Source organism: Coffea arabica, chromosome 1c, assembly GCF_036785885.1.
Source record: "Coffea arabica cultivar ET-39 chromosome 1c, Coffea Arabica ET-39 HiFi, whole genome shotgun sequence".
Lineage (NCBI taxonomy): Eukaryota > Viridiplantae > Streptophyta > Magnoliopsida > Gentianales > Rubiaceae > Coffea > Coffea arabica.
In genome coordinates this window covers 2985411-3000683 of record NC_092310.1, presented here as the reverse complement: position 1 = coordinate 3000683, position 15273 = coordinate 2985411, and the positions used below count along the sequence as shown (strand labels likewise).

The 15273-nt window shown below is 35.8% G+C and overlaps 2 protein-coding genes and 1 non-coding gene across 3 annotated transcripts; 2 read left to right on the top strand and 1 right to left on the bottom strand.

Moving 5' to 3' along the window:
- Window positions 1-348: 348 nt before the first annotated feature.
- On the bottom strand, window positions 349-5978 carry LOC140038311 (uncharacterized). Its single transcript, XM_072083574.1, has 5 exons — window positions 3936-5978; window positions 2693-3671; window positions 1934-2551; window positions 746-1837; window positions 349-392 (listed from the first exon to the last, which is right to left on the bottom strand). Exons 1-5 carry the CDS (start codon window positions 5976-5978, stop codon window positions 349-351), a joined length of 4776 nt encoding a protein of 1591 aa, XP_071939675.1.
- On the top strand, window positions 5305-5411 carry LOC113743941 (small nucleolar RNA R71). Its single transcript, XR_003461241.2, has one exon. It is a non-coding gene; the product is annotated as a small nucleolar RNA R71 (small nucleolar RNA).
- A 5241-nt stretch (window positions 5979-11219) lies between the features above and the next one.
- Window positions 11220-12001, top strand: LOC113736214 (large ribosomal subunit protein uL18c-like). Its single transcript, XM_027263076.2, has 2 exons — window positions 11220-11396; window positions 11625-12001. Exons 1-2 carry the CDS (start codon window positions 11220-11222, stop codon window positions 11778-11780), a joined length of 333 nt encoding a protein of 110 aa, XP_027118877.2. The 3' UTR covers window positions 11781-12001.
- Window positions 12002-15273: the final 3272 nt, after the last annotated feature.

Sequence of the window (15273 nt, the reverse complement as noted above, 5' to 3'; positions counted from 1 at the left end):
AGGGAAAGAAGAAAGAAAGAAAGAAAGAAAGAAAGAAGAAAGAAAAAGAAAAGAAGAAAAAGAAGGGTTTTTTTTTTTTTTTTTTTTTAAATTCAGAATTGAATTGCTGAAAAACTAAAACGAATGTTAAGAAGGAAAATAACAGCATTTTGATTTTGATTTTTTTTTTTTTTATAAATTACAAAAATTTGAATTTTTGAAAACAAAATTAAAGGCTAGAAAGAAAAATATTTTTATTTTTCGTTTTTCATAATTTTTAATTAATTTTTTTTTTTAGTTCGTCAAATATGGCGTGGGCATGCCAAGATTAGAAAACATTCTCTGACCTTGAAGTTGGAACTTGTGAGATTAATGCGTGCCCTCTTCGCGCGGGCACGCCATGATCACCTGTCCTGATCATAGTAGAGAAAATATCAAGTTTAAGCAATACCCAGATGAGAAACGACATATTTAACGAATTGCACAACAAAAATCAACAAAATCAAAAATTGGGTTGCCTCCCAAAAGCGCCTTTCTTTAACGTCTTTGGCTAGACGGAGTCCAGAATTTGCTTAAACTAAGCAAATCGGGTCTTCCAGTTGCATCATCTCCACCCGTTCAATTGGAAATCTTTCATAATACGGCTTGAGACGGTGACCATTCACCACAAATTTCTTCTCCGTTTTCAAACTTTGGATCTCTACTGCACCATAATGAAAGACATTAGTCACAACAAAAGGGCCAATCCAACGAGAACGTAATTTACCTGGAAATAGTTTCAATTTGGAGTGGTATAGTAAAACTTTTTGCCCGCAGACGAATGTCTTCCTAGAGATCTGTTGGTCATGAAAGATCCGATTCTTCTCTTTATAGATCACTGCATTCTCGTATGCTTCATTTCGGATTTCTTCCAACTCTTGTAATTGCAACTTCCTTTGAATTACGCCCTCCTCGATATCCATATTGCATTGCTTGACCGCCCAAAACGCTCTATGCTCAAACTCTACCGGGAGATGACATGGTTTTCCAAATACCAATCGGTAAGGGGACATGCCAATAGGTGTCTTGTATGCCGTCCTATATGCCCATAGTGCATCCTCTAGTCTCACACTCCAATCCTTCCTATCGGGTCGGACCATCTTTTCTAGAATTGATTTGATCTCTCGGTTCGATGCTTCTGCCTGACCATTTGTCTGAGGATGGTAGGATGTAGAGACTTTGTGCAAGACACCATATCTCCTAAAAATTGCAGCGATCGTTTTGTTGCAGAAATGAGTACCCCGATCACTTACAATTGCTCGCGGCATCCCAAAGCGAACAAAAATATTAGACTTAACGAATTCTGCAACCACTTTGGAATCATTAGTGCGGGTGGCCTTTGCTTCTACCCACTTCGAAACATAATCTACAGCAAGCAATATATACAAAAAACCAAAGGACGAAGGAAAAGGACCCATAAAATCAATGCCCCAAACGTCAAAAATTTCAACAAAAATCATTGGGGTTTGAGTCATTTGATCCCTACGAGAGATATTACCCACTCTTTGACACTTATCACATGACTTACAAAATGAGTAGGCATCCTTGAATAGAGTTGGCCAATAGAATCCACTCTCTAGCACCTTACGAGCCGTTCTCTTCGGTCCAAAGTGACCTCCACATGCAAAAGAGTGACAATAGGCTAGAATAGATTGAAATTCAACTTCACTTACACATCTACGGATGATTTGATCGGCACCCCGCTTCCAGAGGTAAGGATCATCCCAAATGTAGAACTTTGCATCGCTTCTCAACTTGTCTCTCTTTGCCTTAGGCCATCCTGTAGGAAATTTGTCAGTGACTAGAAAATTAACAATATCTGCATACCAAGGCAAGGATGAATTAATAGAAAATAAATGCTCCTCAGGAAATGCTTCTCTCAATGGGAGGTCCTCTTCGACGACTTGTACTCGACTCAAGTGATCTGCTACCAGGTTCTCTGCCCCTTTCTTATCTCGAATCTCCAGATTGAACTCTTGTAACAACAATATCCACCGTATCAATCGCGGTTTTGCCTCTTTCTTGGTCAACAGATACCGCAAAGCTGCATGATCAGAAAAAATAATAACTTTAGCACCAAGTAAATAAGACCGAAATTTCTCTAAGGCAAAAACAACTGCTAAAAGCTCCTTTTCGGTGGTTGAATAGTTCAATTGAGCTCCGTTCAAGGCTCGAGATGCGTAGTAGATAGCATGAGCTGCCTTTCCAACTCTTTGACCCAATACCGCACCCACTGCATAGTCGCTGGCGTCACACATGATTTCGAATGGGAGGTTCCAGTCAGGGGGTTGGATAATATGTGAGGTGGTCAATAACTCCTTTAACTTATTGAATGCCCCCTTACATGTTTCATCAAATTCGAAGGATACATCTTTTTGCAAAAGTTGGAACAAGGGTGCTCCAATTTTCGAGAAATCCTTGATGAACCTTCTATAGAAACCTGCGTGACCCAAGAAAGAACGAACTTCCCGCACACTCGCGGGGTAAGGTAAAGTAGATATAACATCTATTTTTGCCTTATCAACCTCAATACCTGTAGATGATACAACATGACCCAAAACTATCCCGTGTTCAACCATAAAATGATATTTTTCCCAATTAAGCATGAGATTAGTTTCTATACACCTTACTAAGATCAATTTCAGGTTATCTAGACAGTTTTCAAAACTTTCACCATATACACTGAAATCGTCCATGAAAACCTCAATAATCTTCTCAACATATTCTGAAAAGATACTTACCATGCATCTTTGGAAGGTAGCAGGTGCATTGCACAATCCAAATGGCATCCTTCGGTATGCAAATGTTCCAAATGGGCAGGTGAAGGTAGTCTTCTCTTGGTCTTCGGGTGCGATGGCAATTTGAAAATAACCTGAAAATCCATCCAAGAAACAATAGTAAGCTCGACATGCTAATCGCTCCACCATTTGGTCAATGAAAGGGAGGGGAAAATGGTCTTTTTTCGTGACGGCATTTAACTTTCGGTAATCGATACACTGTCGCCATCCGGTGGGCTTTCGAATTGGTACGAGCTCACCCTCTTGGTTTGATTCCACTGTCACCCCTGCCTTCTTCGGGACCACCTGTACTGGACTTACCCATGGGCTATCTGATATTGCAAATATAATTCCAACGTCCAGCAGCTTTAAAATCTCTTTCTTTACGACCTCCATCATGAGAGGATTTAATCTCCGTTGAGCTTGCCGTATAGGTTTAGCATTCTCCTCGAGTCGAATTCGGTGCATACACACCGCGGGACTAATTCCCTTGATATCAGCGATGGTCCATCCTATCGCCTGCTTATGTTCCCTGAGAACTCGAAGTAGTCTATCTTCTTGAATCTTTGATAAACCCGCGGAGATGATCACTGGAAGTGTCTCCCCTTCACCCAAGTATGCATATTTCAGGTGTTTCGGCAGCGGTTTCAGTTCCAAGACAGGTGCCTGCACCACAGATGGAAGTAACCTTTTGTGAGGTTCAGGTATAAAAATGGGTGCGAGGTCATACCTTGTCTTCGTGGTTGGTAACGTTTGCAACGATCCAATCACGCATTTAAGCTCTTCACTCAACTCTACTCCAGAGATCGTTTCGGACTCGAAGTGCCTGGTCAGAACGACCTCTAGCTCATCCCTGCCTTCAATTTCAAAAACCTCCTGTATAGCAGGGTCAATAACATTTACCGAGAAAACAGAGCCAACATTTGAATCGGATGGATATTTCATGGTCTCAAAAATGTTAAAGTGAACATTCTCACCATCAAATTCCATAGACAAAGTACCCTTATTAACATCAATTTTGGTTCGGGCTGTACTCAAAAAGGGTCTACCTAACAACAAAGGTGACGGATCACGGGAGTGTTCATCCTCCATGTCGAGCACATAAAAATCAGCTGGAAAAACCAATTCATTAATTTTTACCAAAACATCTTCAATCAACCCGTCAGGGTATGCATTGGTCCTGTCAGCTAGTTGGATTATTATTCCAGTTTCTTTCAAAGGGCCTAAGTTTAAGGAAGCATAAATGGACTTTGGCATGACATTAATTGAGGCTCCCAGGTCTAACATGGCCTTTCCAATTAAAGTATTACCTATCCTACAAGGAATAGTAAACATACCTGGATCTCCGCATTTCGGTGGAAGCTTTCTTTGTAGAATTGCTGAAACATTCTCCCCAACTATAACTCGTTCATCCCCCTTCAACCGCTTGCGGTTGGCACACAGGTCCCTCAAAAATTTTGCGTACCTGGGTACTTGTTTAATCGCATCCAACAGGGGTATGTTGATCTCTACCTTGCGAAAGATCTCTAAGACTTCTTTTTCCTTGTCTTGCTTCTTTGGTTTCTCTAACCTGCTAGGAAAGGGAGGTGGATTAGTTTTAGCTGTAGGAACCTGGTTCGAGGGTACCTTTGCATTTTTGTTGTCTCTGCCCTCCTCTTCCAATTCTTTCTCAATCCGTTCCTCGTCCTTGTCTTTAGGAATCACCGGTTCGGGTCCTTGAACTTCCTTGCCACTCCTTAAGGTCATTGCGCTTACATTCTTTGGATTTGCCTCAGGTTGAGATGGCAACTTTCCTTGAACTTGGGACTCCAAACGGTTGATTGTTATAGCCATTTGATTCATTTGATTTTGCAATGATTGCACCTGTCCCAGTTGATTTCTCATGCTTTGCAGGTCTGAATCCGTCTTTTGTTGATTAGCAAGTAATTGCTTCATCATCTCTTCCATGGACGGACTTGAGTTTGAAGGGGGTGGTGGTGGTGGTGGGCGAGGATGATACTGCTGTTGGTGCCCTTGTGGTCTATTTGGCACAAAGTTAAACTGCCTATTTCCTCCATAGCTAAGGTTGGGGTGATCCCTCCAACCAGGATTGTAGGTGTTTGAGTACGGGTCGTACTGCTTTCTTGGCGCGGGCACGTGGCCAGCCATGTTCACCTGTTCTGCCGTTTCTTCTTGAACCAGTGGACACATTTCCGTAGGATGACCCACGGCAGTGCACATCCCACACACTTTGGCTTGTGAAGCACTCCCCACAGCTAATTGTCTTACGAAAGATGTTAATTCGGAGATCTGCTGTTGGATAGAGGACGTTTCCACCTCATTCACCCTACGCGTCGGGATGTCTTCTCTTGAACCAAACTGCTGTGAGTTCTCAGCCATCCCTTCAATCAACTCCCATGCTCCTCGAGGGGTTTTGTTCACCAACGCCCCTCCACTTGCAGCATCGATTATGCTTCTGTCCCTGAAAAGCAACCCCTCATAGAAATATTGAATGAGCAGTTGCTCACTTATCTGATGCTGAGGGCATTTGGTGCACAGTTTCTTAAATCTCTCCCAGTACTCATAGAGAGACTCGCTAGGGTGTTGTTTGATACCACATATCTCTTTCCTTAGGCTCGCAGCTCGAGACGCCGGAAAGTACTTGTCCAGAAATTTTTTCTTCAATTGATCCCACGTGGTGATACTACCAGGCGGTAAGTAGTAGAGCCAGTCTTTCGCGGAGTCCTTCAAAGAGAAGGGGAAAGCCCTCATCTTTATTTGCTCTTCTATAATTCCCGGAGGCTTCATACTGTTGCAAACGACGTCGAACTCTTGCAAGTGCTTGTAGGGCTCCTCACCTGGTAGACCATGGAAAGATGGCAAGAGATGAATTAGACCAGATTTTAGTTCAAAGGGAGTGTCATCATTTAAATTTGGAAAAGTAATGCACAAGGGCTGCTGATTTAAATCAGGAGCAGCCAACTTCCTTAGTGTTCGTGCATTTGCCATAGTGACTTTCTCTTGGTCTGAATCACTCGAATTGTCACCAGACAAATTTGTCGGCTCAACCTCTGGATCAAGTCCCTGAGGTGCAATACCGTATTGCTCTTCTCTGAGCCGCCTGGTTTCTTTTCTCGTTCTACGCGCGGTCTTCTCTACTTCAGGGTCGAAAATTAATTCGCCTGTACGAGAAGAACGAGGCATAAACTAGAAAAATACCAGAAAATTAGAACAAAAATGAACTTAAAAAGAAACAAATAATTAACGCCAGTCCCCGGCAGCGGCGCCAAAAATTGACAGGTGTCGTGCCTGTGCAATAATAAATACCTGCTTAAGAAAAATAAATTTTCTGTGTATAGTAGTAAGCAGGGTCAAATCCACAGGGACTGGAAAAAATTTGATTCTTTTTAAATTCGAGGCACGGGGGATTTTTATCAAAATGAAATTAAAAATAAATAATTAAACAATTTAACTAAAAATAATTAACCAAAAATAAATAATTAATTAATACAATTGTAAATAGCAATTAAATAAATGATAAATAAATTCTAGCCAAGGATACAACTACGCAGACACAGTCCATTCATCCGATCATTGATGCAAAGAAGGTTCACTTAATTTAATTAACAGGTTAGTTATAGTCGTCGATAAGCTCTAACGACCAGCTTTTCCTTAATTTATTGATAACCAAGGTACGACCGTTGATTACCCCTAACCAGGAAATACTCCTAGGTACGACCGTAGGAATTAATTTCCTAATTGCATTAAAAACTAGAAAAGTCTAACCCAAATTAATAACACGCTACGAGGGTTATTTAAATCAGATTGCATGTCCCCCTAGTATGTGAAAATACTAGTTGTCACTAATATTAACCAACTAAACAATTACGGATTTAATTGATTAATTTGACAAGAGATTAATAAGTCAAATTGCACATCGGGCCCTTGATATCCAATTAACAAAATAATCCCATGGAAATTAAAATAGAAAACATGCAAATATTAACAAATTAAGGAACATGTAAAATTAATTAGATCTCACAGATATTTGGGACTGCGTCTTCGCGTTGATCCTTGACTAGAGGAGAAAATTAGCCACGCCTCATAAGAAAATCTTCACACAATTCAATTGAACTCAAAGACATTTATCTCTTACTAATAATTAAAAATAAGAATTGTATTCTCTGTAATCTAATACAATAAAAATAGTCTCATGGAAGAGACGGAAGAAAACAAGACACACAAGAAATCTTCACCCCAAAACTAAAAACTTCTCTTCACAGACGGAAGAGAAGAAGAAAAACTGACTGCGGAAATGTGCGGCTCTCCCCCGCATAAAAACAAGCCAATTCGAAACTTCACTCCACGCTCACAAAAGAAAACATTCCTTCCCTACCTAATCAACTCCACCGAAAACAAAAGCAAAGCCAACTATGGTTTGTCGGTTTCCTTTGACCAAGTGCACACGTTCACAAATAAGAAAGCAAACCAAAAATGTGTCTTTACACAATGGTCAAGTCTTCGCGGTCCCCACCTAATTGAGATGTTGGCCAGCCAAATGCAATTCAATTCCTTTTCATCATAGAAAGAAATGGACGTTGGTTTACACCATGCATATGGGCCAATTGTATAGAGTTTCACAATAATGTTCTCAAGAAGGTTTCTGCTCCATTTTAATTTGCGGTCCCCACCAATTTGTCTAGCCAAATTGAATTCCCAAATGCAATTCCATTCTTCTTCGTTGGTTTGCACCAAAATTGTGTAAAGCTTCACAATAATCTTCTCAAGAGGTTTCTGCTCCAATTTCTGAAATTATATCCAAATACCAAATATAAATATATATTGACAATTAAAGCAAATTAAAGCAATATTTGGCAAGGATAAAAAGGAAAATTAACAATAAAATTACTAACAATTAACACCCTATCAGTGCATGTTTACTTGTACTTCACTTGAAATTTGTTGCCTACATGAACTCTACTTGAACTTGTTGTTATATGAACTATACTTGTTGAGGGAAGTGTGTACTTTACCGCACTTCATCTCCTTTACTTGGATCAATACATGACTTGCTACATGAATTACATGAAATTACTAGATTTTACATGTACATGACCTGAAGTCGAATGCAAAGAAAATCTCATCGACTAAAACTTGATTTGTTTCTGAAAACCTGACCTGTGGGGACGCCCAAACCCAATGGTTAAACCTCGTAATGTCGCAGCCAATTGTGAGGTCTTGGTCAGGAAAACTTGGTAAACCTTGGGACCTGAAGCTTGATCTTTTGAGATCTTGCTTGGCATACTTGTATAGTATCGCCTTTACATGCCTGTTGGTTACGGATCCGAGAGGGTGAAATGATGGATGGAGGGAAGTAAGTGGAGATCTACAGATTGGATATTTATTCGGTTGACAGAGTGTCAACCCTTGGTTCATGGATCGGGACTATGGCAAATAATCTGAAAATGAGCTCCGGAGAGCTCCAGTATCCTTGAATTGTTTGTGTTTATGAGTACTTGCCGATACTTGAAACTACATGACAATTACTTTTGATCACATGATCATGTTACTTGAACTACGTGCGCATGTTATATATATGTGGCCTCACTGAGCGATTGTTCACCCCATTAGTTGTTTTCCTTAACAGGAATCTGGATCGGAGATGTTTTGAAGAGATCGACTTGTTTTTGATATTTTAGAACTTTGGAAATGAAATTCAAGGGCTGGTTATGGACTTGTATTTTGGAAATCTGAATGTATATATTGGATTCTTGTGTTGTAAGTTTGAATATATTGAAGGAAACGAATTTTATTTAATTTGCCCTTTTAGCCATTAATTGCTCGTTAGTTTAAGTATAAATGGGCCTGAGTCCTGACGAGATCTAGGCAGGTGTGCCGCCGATACCCTTGGGTATGCTCTTGGGAGAAGTGGGGGCGTCACAATATTCATGTTACAAGCCAAACTGATTGACATTCACTATAGCAGCCCAAAATGAACTCTCATTGCATATTTAGCTAAAGTCTTCTTAAATTAATATCTATCATTATCATTACTATATAAAAAGTATGAATGTTGGTATTAGGGAGTGCAAGTGTAAGCACTTTTTTATCTTAGTTTTTGTTATTCCTAAATTACCCTCATGTCTTTTAATTATAATTATTGCATTTTAAGTGGCACTAATTAAAAGAAATAAAACACTTCAATTGATTACATTTTAATGGTATTGGTAATTATAATTAAAAATTCCTCATTAAAAACTATTTATCTACCCTTGGACTCCATCTCCTATTATTATACGTATCAAAATTTCTTAATTGAAGCATGAAAAATTTCTCATTAGTCATTAGTTGAGATTGTTAAAAAAAATCAATTTAAAAAAAAGATATTCTCTAGAAAATGGAGAAACATACAATGACAAGCAAAACCCTTATTTATCTGTATATCTTCACACAAATATCATGAGTCAATTTTACAATTATGCACTTTTACCAATATGAAGAATTTTTCATGTTGCACCCAATAAAATTTCAATATACAAAAAATGATGACACCTTTATAACTGAAATAGCAGTATTAAACTTAAAAAAGAAATCTAAAATAGCACCATACAAACCACTATTATCATTAATAGCAACCAATCAAAACAAGAAAAACTAAAATAAGATTGAAAACTATTTATAAAATGACATAAAGTAAATAGAAAATGAATTAAAAAGTTAGAATACAATTCAAATAATACCAAAGACAACATCCAAATCACTAATATCCAAGGAAAGACAAACATTGTTATTGACAATAATATAGTAATACTTCATTTGTATTGGTTTGAACAAACCAAATCCATCCATCAAGTCAGAAACCATCTCCAATGATAAAATAAGAATTATAATAAGAGTACATATAAAATGAAGAATGATAAAATGAAAATGATATCCAAATTGTTTTTGGTGATATCCAAAATACCCTTATTTTTCTAATGATTACATATATTTATTGTATTGCAATATTAGTGAATAATGGAAGCGGTTATGAAATGAAAAGCTTTAAAATTAATTAAATTTCATTTATGGTGACAATTGTAATTAAACAAATTTAATGCATTCCAATAATTGATAATAATGATAGCAGTTATGGATTCAAAGTTAGCAATTAAAAACTAAAACACTGCACAAAAAATTAATATTAAAATTATTAATTAGGCCACAATTCTCATTCCAATTTCATTATCATAAAAAAAACTACTATTAAAACCAAAAATATTGTGCTCATATGAAAAAAGTAGACTTGTTGCTCTTGCTTCACATTGGATTGTGCTAAAAACATGAATAAAAGAAAAGGAAAATAGAAAAACTCCAACTATCTCTATCTATAAAATTTCAATTGATAGAATGTACAAGTCAAAAAAAATTTACGTGATGGATCATTTATACTCCATTATTGACAAACATAGAATTAACATAATACAAAGAATTCAAATTACATTTATGTTTATTTTTCTAACTTAATTATATTCTTCGTTTATAAAAAATTGTGATGATTGTGGTTTATATGCAATAGAGTCATGAATATACAATAATTTTGGTAAAACATGATATTATCAATATTTGATATGTTAGAGTTCAAGCTATAAATCAAAAAGTGTTTGGTTCATGATTTCAAATTCAAACTTAAGGGATATGTCAACTATATTGAAATGTTTTCTGTTTCTTTTCATTTAATAAAATTTTTAAAAGTAACTAGCTTAAAAAATAAATAACATAAAAATACTATATTATGATGTTGATGATCAAAATTTCATAAAAAAATTTAGTATCTGAAAAATAATATATTTTAAGATATTACAATCACGTGCAAAGCACGTGAACTATTACTAGTCAACCTTAAATGCATAAAAGATGCCCCCACAACATCTTCTTCCCTTCGTAAATTAGAACAATTTGGTTAGACGCAATTCACCATACAAAAGAATAACTTTTTCCTTCAAAAACTACTGTGGAATAATCTTCTTAAGTATTGAGCAACTCAGAACCTTATTCAAGGTTAGGCTTAACAGCTGTTAAGGCATAGAATTTCCGGGAATGAGGACATTCAAAAGATTTAGCAGCTTTATTTGAGTTTTCTTCACTTCTATTGGGCACATCGATTTCCAAATTGTCTGTCTTGTTGTCTCATTACAAATTCAGCTCCTTGAATATATCTTAAATAACAGTAGTAGTCACTTGGTGTTGTTTTAACTCATCATAATGAGTACCAAAACCCTCCAATAATGCAAGTCAGAATACATGGAAAGGCAAATTGACAAGTAGGACTTCAGATATTTGTTTGTGGAGTTTGAGGAACTCATTTGCAATGAGCTCATCATGCAGGTTTCATTCTTGTATGCAATCTTAAGTTATGGAATAACTTGCTTAGTGTTCTAGCTTTTCCACTTATCTTTGCAAATAATGGTTCTTGCGTCTCTTGACCAGTTTAATGGCACAACAACAAATCCAAGGCTATCAGTTTTCTATTCAGGTAAGCAGTTATATGCTATGGTAGTAAATGATCAGAACAAAAGGTGTTTGTTCTATGGAAGCACTCTACAGAAATCAATTCGCCAGGATCCATCTTGCACCACCATTGTCAGTGCCCCCTCCCAAATTAACACCACAATTCTGTACTCCCTTCCAAATTATGCACCAAAATTTCGGTAAACTGGATGCAATTGGAAACATATAAATAGTTGAAAATTTCCTTTTTTATTCTTTCTTTTCAATGCTTTTAAATGGGATAAGCTGAGTTTGTCCTTGACCAAATGAGGTTTAACTGTATCAAATTTAGATATGATTTTAGGTAATTGATGATATCAGGAAGCTGCTCAACGTGTTGGTGAAGAGCTTGTCAAGGCATGCATCGACCTTGACATAAATGAAATTTCATCATATGATCGCAATGGTCTTGCAAGAGGAGATAGAATGCGGGCATTTGAGATTGCCATTTCTCGTCATGGGTTCTTGCCACGATAACGTTGCAATATTCAGATTAATTGTTCTTATTCACTGGTTGTAGCGAGAAAAGGGGAGCCTGCATGTTTGTAAGTTCTCAGATTGTAGAAAGCCTCCCAAGGATCCTACATATGGTTTGCTATGATATTTATATTACCTACTGCTGTTAGCCTGCTACTGGATATAGGTGTATCTTTAAGTGCTTTTATGTACTCTTTTTCCAGGCAGAATGTTCTGCGATACACTTCTTGTATTCTTCTTCTTCTTCTTCTTTTTTTTTTTTGTTTTTGTGTACAAGAAGTCAAAACATGTTTATAGGCTAGGAGGTTAGATCACTTTCCATAACGCACAATAAAGAAATAACTACTAATTTCGTTGCAATACACCGACTACCAAGTTGATCTAAAACAGAAAGTTATTTGTCAGTGGCAAATTGAGATGATGCAAACAAATGTATGCGCCCGGGATGTCGTTGTTGCAAAACAGAGGTGCATGATAAAAGCTACCAAAGAAGTGTGATATTAGTCTAAAGAAAATAATCAAACTCCTAAACTAGTTAAGAATTTTGTGACTTCTATCATAATGGAGACACAAAAGTACGTGAATCTATTAGATTTTTCAATTCCTTTCTGGTTAAATAGCACGTTCTGAGTATTTTGACTTCTGGAATAAGTTTATTCTAATTGTTCTCATTTTACAACATATTCATTTGGTAAGCTAGTCTCCATCTATTTGTTTCAGATTTTGACTATGAATAAAGGTTGGATAGGGTGCAAAACCAGTTTAATTGGTTTTTCTTTTAAAGAGTCTAATCTCCGTTCCAAGGTAGATGGAGCAAAGGTAGAGGCCCAAGACCAAGAGAAAGATGACAAGAGAGAAAAGATTGATAGGAACTTAACTCATCTTCTGTTAAGTGGATTAAGCTATTCATTTTTCTTATGGATTAGTTGTACTAATCAATCACTATAGCACATTTGTTGGTTTTTTTTTTTTTTTTTGTATAAACTAAGAAGCAACACTTTAGTGTTGCAAAAACAACTTATAAGAAACTTGTATTGAAACTGAAAATGAGCTTTTGCTATTTATTCATCAACTCATTATTTATAGTAATTATATGAAACAAAATAACAAAATATCTAACTAACAATTATCCTAAACAATTTCAACAAAACACTTGATAACATAATCTCGTAGTCAACAAATCTTATTTAAAATATTTGTTAACAAACCATATGATTTTAGTTAACAAATATCCTAACAACAAGATTTATTTATCTATTAACTAAATTATTCTAATATCAAACATAATCTAATAAAATCTGTCAAAAAAGTTGACATATCTCAACACTCCTTCTTGCCACTTTTGCTACAGATTTTGAATTGCCTTCTCAAATGTTTGGATCTTGTTTTGGAGAAGACTTTATAAGAAACTCTACAACTGGTGATTAGCCTCGCAATGAACTTCTTTTTTTGGATTTTTATGCAAGCTAAAGATTAGTCTTGCAACAATCCACTTCTTTTGTCTTCTCATGCCAAACTCCAAATAAAAGATTTTTTTTTTTTGATGTTTCCAAATAACCTTTTCATAGGTTCAAAGTGGAACACCATTCGACAATATTTGAACTTGTACTATAAATATGAAATTCTACATAGTTCTTCATTTTGTCATTACCATCAAAACTTGTAGACTCAAAAACAACAATATTATAATCTTGATAAATATCATGAATCAATTTGATACCTCTTAACTCATCAATGATCTCCTATTAAATTTTTTCAAAATCTGAATTCTTGATTTCACCATGCTTTACTTCAGAATTGTCAATTCATAGTGAAACTTTTTCTTTTCATTTTAATTGAGAATAAGTTATTCTCAATCAAATCATAAGCCATTATCCTTGTGAAAACGGCATCAAATGATATGTGAATGTTGGTATTGGATCTTTGTCTAACTGCAACTCTATGGTCTTTAATCTATGCATCCATCGATTTTTCAAATACTGGCGATACAAAATTTGTGTCTACCATATCCCATAGATTATTGACTATCAAATAAGTCCAAAATTTAATAGTCTAAATTTGGTAAGTTTCACCACTAAAAATTGAAACATTTGACAAAAAGTTCTTTCCTATCATGACTTTGAACTTACAAAGCACTCACTCTCATAAAACAACATAAGCATTAAGACGTAAGCTCTGATACCACTTTGTTGGTTTTTTTCGAGCATGAATTAATAAACAATGGCTTAGTGTTGCAAAAAAAAAAAAACTTGATAACATAACTTACTATTTATAGTAATTACATGAAACAAACTAACAAAATATCAAACTAACAATTATCCTAAAAAATCTCAACAAAACACTTGATGATAACATAATCTCCTACTCAACAAATCTTAGCTAAAATATTTGTTAACAAACCATATGATTTTTAGTTAACAAATATTCCAACAACAATATTTATTTAACTACTAACTAAATTATTCTAGTATTAAACGTAATCTAATAAAATCTATAGAAAAAGTTGGCATATCTCAACAACATTGATTTCATTTTGCTTGAAATTACAGGCATCATTAGTACCATACTACCATGTGACACTTGTTTGTACATTTTTGTTTGTATCGAAATGGGACTTCTGCTAACTGCTTCTATTAAAAAGTGAAGCAGGTTTAAAGACCAGAATTGGTGTGAAATAATGTGGGAATGCAAATAAATTAATTCACGGGTTATGATAGAGAACATAAAAGCTAATTGGCAGTATATATGCTAAACTGAATTGCAGGAAAGGTAAAAGCGAATACCAAAGAGTCGAGCGGCAAAAAAAAAAAAAAAAAAAAAAGCCTCCTGCTGCTTTTGATCAAAATTTGCTTAGCGATCAAGGAAGTATGGGACGGTAAAGAAGAAAACAAAATAGCTTTGGATTGAAAATTCTAGCGTTTAATACTAACAATGGCACTGGCTTGTATCTACTTTTATGCTTACCCTAAAGACTTCTACTTTCATGGCCGGATTTCATAACTTGTGTCTAGTTACTCCATAAATTTACTATGCAAGTGATTAATATGATACAACACATATGCAAAATTTAAAAATTACATTGCTAACCATGAAATTAAAACTAAACTAAGGAATATTATAAGTGGCTTTTAGGATGGAACATGTATGCTCATGAATTTTAAGCTGCTGCTCGGACATGCCTGTGGTATCCTTCAATAGGATTTCATAATCACTTCGAAAATTATAATTGTCTAACTTATTTGCTAAGTTTTCCATAGCTTACAGTTTTTCTTCGTTGTGTTGAATACAGTAGGAATTGAGAGTCCGACATTGATTCTATTGATGCAGTATTTTCTTGTTGGTTGACGAAATCAAAATCCTTCCTTATCTCTGACGGAGTTTTTGAGCATCCACAACCCATACCAAGGTTATAATACCCCGATGTGTAGTGATTTCCCATATTTGGATTAAAATAAGTAGGTGGAGGATACATGGGAATTGGGTATGAAAAATT